Below are 7,599 nucleotides of genomic sequence, written 5' to 3' on the forward strand. Positions count from 1 at the left end.
TATCCCCACTACACCTATTTTAGAAAAACACTTAATAATGCCCCTTGCTGACTGTATTGTCATATGACAAAAAACGCACAAAGGTGATAACATTATTCAACCTTACCACTACGCATGTTCTAATTGGTATTCAAACTTACGACTGCAAATATTATAATGAATTTAATATCAATGAAAATATTTCAAGAAAAAACTTTAATGCCATAAATGCTTTTGATTCGCATCTTGAAATTAAAAAGTATGAAAATATCATTGTTTGAATTTTCAACCCACTATAAATTTTTATTTTGAATAGCAAACTCAACTTTTATTCGAAACGAATGTTCCCAGCCAGAAGCTTAGAACCCACTATTAATACACATCAAAACCTTAATAACATCTCCACTTCCATCAAAGTCAACAAAAATGTTACAAACTTTACTCCTCATTTCCCTTCTTCTTCCTCTGCTATTTATCTTCTTCAAACCCAAATCCAAATCCAATACAAACTCGCCACCAAAATCATACCCATTAATCGGTCACTACCTCTCAGTCTACACCAACCGCCACCGTCTCATCCACTGGACATCTGACGCCGTCCGCAACTCCCCCACCTCCACCTTCCTACTCCGACGCCCATTCGGCCAAACCCGAGTCATCACCAGCAACCCCGCAGTCGTCCAATATATCCTCAAAACAAAATTCTCATCATACCAGAAAGGCGATATCTTCCGCACCACCCTTTTCGACTTACTTGGGGACGGAATATTCAACGTGGATGGAGATGCATGGAAGTTCCAACGACAACTATCCAGCCATGAATTCAATACAAAGTCACTCAAACACTTTGTTGAAAAAGTGGTTGACGCAGAACTCAACGAACGTCTTATTCCCATGTTAACCAACGCTACAGTTAACAACACCGTTCTTGATCTTCAAGACATTCTTCAAAGATTTACGTTTGATAACGTTTGCAAAATCGCATTTGGGTATGACCCAGAGAACTTAACTCCATCATTACCGCAAGCGAAATTCGCATGCGCGTTTGAAGATGCTGTGCGCATATGTTCGGAAAGGTTCCGCACGATTACGCCTTTGGTGTGGAAACTCAAAAGTTTATTAAACATGGGTTCCGAAAAGCGACTCAAACAAGCCGTGTTGGAGATCCGAGAATTCGCTAACAAGATCGCGAGTGAAAAGAGGCAAGAACGGGACAATAAATCGTCGATTCAGTCGGTTGACTTGCTATCACGGTTTTTAAGCTCGGGTCATTCGGATGAAAAGTTTGTGACGGATATGGTGATTAGTTTTATACTCGCGGGCAGAGACTCGACTTCGGCTGCTTTGACGTGGTTTTTTTGGTTGGTGTTTAAGAATCCGGAGGTTGAGAGTGAGATTGTTAAGGAAGTTAATGAGAAATCGGATTCGCCAGTTTTTGATGAAGTGAAGGAGATGGTTTATACTCATGCGGCTCTTTGTGAAAGTATGCGGCTCTACCCGCCGGTTCCGGTGGACACGAAGGCGGCGAGTGAGGACGATGTTTTGCCGGACGGGACTGTTGTGAAAAAAGGTATTGTAGGTTTTTAATTTTTTTTAAGGTTTGGTAAATCTGGACTGTTAAACACTTAACGTGTACAAGCAATAGAATAGAATAATGATGAGTGTGATATGCTTAGCACAACTCTAGGTTTTTTTTTTTTTTACATAAAACCAAGGGTAATTTTCAGGGGTGTAAATGAATTGAGTTGTTTTACTTGACTTTGGGCTTATTTAATTATGAGAATTCAAGGTTGAGTTCTACAATTTTCAAGATCTAATCTTAAACTTTAGGTTGGCTTGGAGTAATTTTTCAAACTCAAAGTCGTCTTATTTATTATTTAATTTATTAAGGCCTTAACCTATATTTATAATTAATTTTACATATATAATTTTTTATTGAACGAAATGTATTATTTAGTTATTTTTATCACAATTTTCTATGACTATAATAAGAAGCAAAAATATTTTTGGAAACATATATTTAATAAATCAAAGGAAGTTTGTAAATAATAAGCTTGTTGAGGCTCACGAGCCTTCTCGAGTTCGGGCTCGAATTTATTTAAGCACGGCTTGATTTGAACTTTTATTAAACGGATCTTTACCACCTCACAAGAGGTTGGCTAATTCGTTTACACTCTTAGTTTGTTTTAAATAAAGTATATTACTTAGTACGGCAAGCAAAAATTGAGAGGATGAGGCATGTTCACAACAACCGTTTACACTAAAAAGTTGGGGAATCAGATAATCATGTATTTAACATATTGAAAATATTTTTTTTTAAATTTTTTCGGAGCTTGTGCATATAAATACATGTAGAAGTGTTTTTAATAAAAAAATCAACAACTAAAAAAATAAAAAAATCATAAAAACAGTAAAAGAAGGTTAAAAAGTTTAATAAAAAAATTATTGGAATAGTTTCTACACATCTTTATATGCAAAATCTCAAAAACAATTTTGAAAAAAAAAATTACTTTTTAGTTTTCTAAATTTAATTTTTAAGATATATTTACCATGTTAAATAAATTGTTCCTCGGTTCTCACTTTTTTAGTGTTCTCCACTGAACTCACACATATTTTAGATATATATATATATATAGGAAAAGGATCATGTGAGAAGTGATATGCTAGTTGAGAAACTTGAGAATCATTCTGGACCACACATTTTTCTAAGCCTTTCGTAATATACACATATGTATAGTTTAAAATTGACTATATACATATGTGTATAACTCAATATACATATATGTATATAGTCAATTTTAAACTATACATATGTGGGGTTGAGATCCTGTACAAACATTGCTAATTATAAGAACCGTAAGAACAGATCTGAACCATTGATAATTTAAATCAAGGGTTGATATTGATTATAAAAAAAACTCTTATAATTAAAAGTTAGTACTAAAAAATTAGGGGTAATTTTGTAAAATTGCTAGTCATTTAACCATTTTCCATTAAATACAAATTCCACCAAGGTTTTTAAACTAAAATAACTTTTATATACTTCATTATTCTTTTAAAAAAAATATATCATAAAATCAAGTATTTTTTATCTTTAATATGAGTACCATATTGCTATACTTTTTTGTATTTATAAAAGTGATTTTTAAAAAAGTTAGCAAAAGGTGTTTTATAATTGTGCTGATAACGTGTTGATTATGTGTTAATTACAAAATAATACAACCAAACACCAAAAGTAGATATAATCAGCACATCTGGTGTGTTGATAATGGAGAACAATTGAGGTTGTTGTGCTGATGTCGTTTATGTTGATAATGGAGAACGATTGAGGATGATGTGCTGATAATGAAGAACGATTAAGCATGTTATGCTAATTATATAGTGTTGTGCTGATTATATTTTTTGTAATTATTTTTAATTAGTTTTAAATAAATATGGTCAAAAGGTCTAAATTACCCTTAAACTAATTTTTTTATTGATAGACACTTGTCAATTATTTGTTGGTTCTTACGGTTCTTACAAACTTAAGTGTTTGTATTTGATCCCATTCCTACATATGTGTATATTACGAAAGGCTTAGAAAAATGTGTGGTCCAGAATGCTTCTCAAGTTTCTCATATAGGGTGGACTTCTCTTAGGATCCCTACCCTATATATATATATATATATATATATATATATATATATATATATATATATATAGGGAGCCGCTAAAATAAGAACCACCCCCAGTTGTAAGAACCGTAAGAACCATTCTCCACCAATCATATTTAGCCAACAAAAAGGATAATTTGGTCATTTAACCCATATGTCAATTCTGTCTTTCTCTCTGTCAGCATTTAATATCTCCAGTCATCCATCTCACCTCTCTCATCTCTCTTAAATTTAAAATATCTTCAAATCATCTCACTTAATTATCTTTCACCCCCAAAATCTCTCTCTCTCTCTCTAACAAAACCCACCGGCCGAATGATGTTCTTCACCCCCACTTTCTTGATTCCAAACTAATCGCCGGCCACCCCCAAACAGAGGCGGAAGGCGGTGGTGGGCATCTGTTTCACGGCGGCGGTGGCACGGTGACGGCGGTGCCACCGTGAACCCTCTCCGGTGAACCTCTCATCCCTCTCATCTCTCCTTCTCTCTTTGTAATCTTTCTCCGGCGACGATTCCAGCCACACACATCTATCTTCCTCTCAAGTTTGAGAGAGAATCGGAGGGGAGAAAGAGAGTGCCGGAGAAAGAGAGAATGGCTCGTGGTGTCTGAAAGTTAGGACGCCGCCGCCACCGTCACTGTCTCCTCCGCCGCCGTTCAGCACCGTCTAACGGAGATAAAACCCTAGGACGCTGCCGCCGCACAGGGGGGTGGTGTGTGGTGTCTGAAAGTTGTCCGGTTCCGACGACAGGTATGGTTTGGTCCCCGGTGGTGCTGGTCGTGCCGTTTGATGTCGGTTGTGCTGGTGATTGGGTGGCGGTTTGATTTTTGTTTTTTGAATGTTGAACAATCTTGACTCTGTTTTTGCTTAGATCTTGGTATGATTTGTTTTTATATTTGGATTTGCAAGAAGATAGGTGGGTGTTGATATTTGGATCTTTAATTTGTGGGTTTGATTTTGCAATCTCAGATCTTTTATTTGTGGGTTTGATTTTTGCAAACAGTGAACTTGGATTTGAAGTTTGAAAGGGCAATCGTTCTAAATGCCCCTGTTTCTTGATCTATGATTTAAATGAAGTTTGTGTTCTTTTGAATCTGTTGGTTTTGATACAGGTTTGAATCTGTTTGAATGATGTTCTTGTTTCCTTTTGAATGTTTAAATCAGTTGAATCCGGTGCCTTATTGAATCGGCGGTGATGATGAAAAAAAATTGACGATGGCGCGGCAAGGATGGTGGAGGGTAGGTTTTTGAACCTGCAACCCCACCTTGCAGCCTCTGATTGTCGGAAAATCTGAGCCGAAACTTTGTTTTTTTTCAAGAATCCACTCGTTCTTTTGTTTTTTGTTTGTTGGGTTTTTTTTTTGAGGCGTGTTAAAACGTAAAAATTTTAACGGGCGTTAAAACGTAAAAATTTTAACGTAAAACTAAAAAAAAAACGGCGCGTTAAAACGTAAATGTTAGGTTTCGTGTAAAAAAGTTTTTGTGAAAAAAAGGTTCAACCGTAAACTTTTACGTAAAACGTAAAAAGTTTAACGTAAAACTTAAAACGTAAAAAGTTTTACATAAAACGTAAAATTTAAAAACATAAAAAGTAAAAAAATGTTGACGTAAAAAACCGGTGCGTAAAACGTAAAAAAAACCGCGCGTAAAACGTAAAAAACCGTTGCGTAAAACGTAAAAAAACCGGCGTGTTAAACGTAAAAAAACCGGCGTGTAAAACGTAAAAAAACCGGTGCGTAAAACGTAAAAAAAACCGGCGCGTAAAACGTAAAAAAACGTTAACGTAAAAAATTAAACCGTAAATTTTTTAAGGCAAACCGTAAACTTTTTTAACGTAAAACGTAAAAACGTGAAGCGTAAAAAGCTTTACGTAAAACGTAATTTTTTTTAGTAAAACGTAAAAAGTTTTACGTAAAAAACCGGCGCGTAAAATGTAAAAAACCGGCGCGTAAAACGTAAAAAACCGGCGCGTAAAACGTAAAAACGTTAACGCAAAACTTTTTTACGTTCCGTAAAAAAGGTAAAAAAAAACGTTAACGTAAAAAAACCGGCGCGTAAAACGTAAAAAACCGGCGCGTAAAACGTAAAAAACCGGCGCGTAAAACGTAAAAAACCGGCGCGTAAAATGAAAAAAACCGGCGCGTAAAACGTAAAAAAACCGGCGCGTAAAACGTAAAAAACGTTAACGTAAAACTTTTTTACGTTTCGTAAAAAAAAAGCTCGTAAAAAAACGCTCGTAAAAACGGCGCGTTAAAAAAAACGGCATTAAAAAAACGGTTTGTTAAAAAAATCTTAATTTAAAGAAAGATTTTAATAAAAAAATTCTTTTAATAAAAAATTATTATACAAATCTGAATTTAAATTATTGTTTAACATAAAATTCTGTTTTTTTATTATAAAGTAATTAATGAATAAGACAAAAAGGCAATTAAATACTAATATATATATAAAGACAAAATAGTGTAATTTTACTATACTACCCTTTTGGATTATAATATTAAAGACATAATAAGACAAAATCTATTTAATATTAATTTTAGTTACTTTAAATCTCATCCATCCATCTCCTTGATCTAAAGGCTAGAAAGTGGTTCCCTCAGTTCTTACAACTGGAGGTGGTTCTCATTTTAGCGGTCCCCTATATATATATATATATATATATATATATATATATATATATATATATAATTTACTTTATATGGAACTAAATTGGCTAAGATATTCCTTTACTCAACAGGTATGATGATTAGTTACCATCCGTATGCAATGGGGAGATTGGAAAAGCTGTGGGGCAAAGATTGGATGGAGTTTCGACCGGAGCGATGGTTAGAGAAGGATGAGACAACGGATAACTTGAGGCTTAAGACGATTGATCCTTATATGTATCCGGTATTTCAAGCCGGTCCGAGGATTTGTTTGGGGAAGGATATGGCGTTTTTGCAGATGAAGAGGGTGGTGGCGGGTGTTTTACGACAGTTTAAGGTGGTTCCGGTGGTGGATGAAGGTAGCGAGCCTGTTTTTGTGGCAGCTTTGACGTCGAAGATGAAAGGTGGGTTTCTTGTGAAGTTTAAAGAACGAAAATGATGTTTTTTAGTTATATATAAATAGATAATTATGATTTTTCTATTTTGATTTATGAATATACTGAAACATATAATTTTTTATATATTCTGAGACTATAATTTTATTTTTCTTAGGAATGTACAAACCTAAAAATTTTATAAGAAAATTTGAATAAAATGTATAATAATAAAAAAATAGTAACTAGTATATATTAAATCAAAGAAAGTTTAAGAACTGAAACCTAAAACAGTTAATAAAAGAAAGAAAGGAGTAGATAATATGGGTAGCTCACTTGATAGAAAGGTTTACCTCTTTTAAAATTTAAAAGAAACGTTCCAATTTAATACTGGGACAAAAAAAAATATTGGTGTAAAATAAAATAGGGGTATGGTTTGTCATAAAACAAAAAACGAAAGAGAAAGATAAGGAAAGAAATAACAACTAATCAAAGTTTGAATAAGAAAAAGGATGGTAAAAGGTGTATGGAAAAAAATAATACAAAATACTTCCAGGAAAGGAAAAAATAATACAAAATGCTTCGAGGAAATTTAGGATCTTGTCGAGGTACGGGAATCGAAACTAGATATTCTTTATTTATTATTTTTTGGTTGGCCGGCAACGAGGGACTTTTATCAAACACCAAGTGTTCTCAGCACGGATATGGAAAACAACACAAAGCAATATTGTGAACTTTTAATGGTCACCATTGTCACATCCGCAAATTCAGTGGCGGATCTTGCCCGTTGAACATGTCAGGGCCGAAAGACACGAGCATTAAAAAAGCCCGGGCCAAACATAGTATATATAAAAAATTTCGATCGAAATGCCGAAAGACACGGGCACTAAAAAAAGTCCGTGGCCCTGCTAGAGCCAGGGGCGGATCCAGCATATAACAAGGGGCAACC

At 34.4% G+C, this 7,599-nt stretch overlaps 1 protein-coding gene across 1 annotated transcript; it reads left to right on the forward strand.

Annotated features, from left to right (window-relative positions):
* Positions 1-367: 367 nt before the first annotated feature.
* On the forward strand, positions 368-6,821 carry LOC110870990 (cytochrome P450 94A1). Its single transcript, XM_022120008.2, has 2 exons — positions 368-1,549; positions 6,369-6,821. The coding sequence occupies exons 1-2, from the start codon at positions 406-408 to the stop codon at positions 6,713-6,715; spliced, it is 1,491 nt and encodes a 496-aa protein (XP_021975700.1). The 5' UTR covers positions 368-405; the 3' UTR covers positions 6,716-6,821.
* The last annotated feature ends 778 nt before the right edge of the window (positions 6,822-7,599 follow it).

Source organism: Helianthus annuus, chromosome 1 (genome assembly GCF_002127325.2).
Source record: "Helianthus annuus cultivar XRQ/B chromosome 1, HanXRQr2.0-SUNRISE, whole genome shotgun sequence".
Lineage (NCBI taxonomy): Eukaryota > Viridiplantae > Streptophyta > Magnoliopsida > Asterales > Asteraceae > Helianthus > Helianthus annuus.

Bases quoted from the DNA above. Each gene is read 5' to 3' on its own strand.
- LOC110870990 (XM_022120008.2), top strand. From the start codon at position 406: ATGTTACAAACTTTACTCCTCATTTCCCTTCTTCTTCCTCTGCTATTT. The intron at 1,550-6,368 runs GTATTGTAGGTT...TTTACTCAACAG, and splicing joins CGGGACTGTTGTGAAAAAAG to GTATGATGATTAGTTACCAT.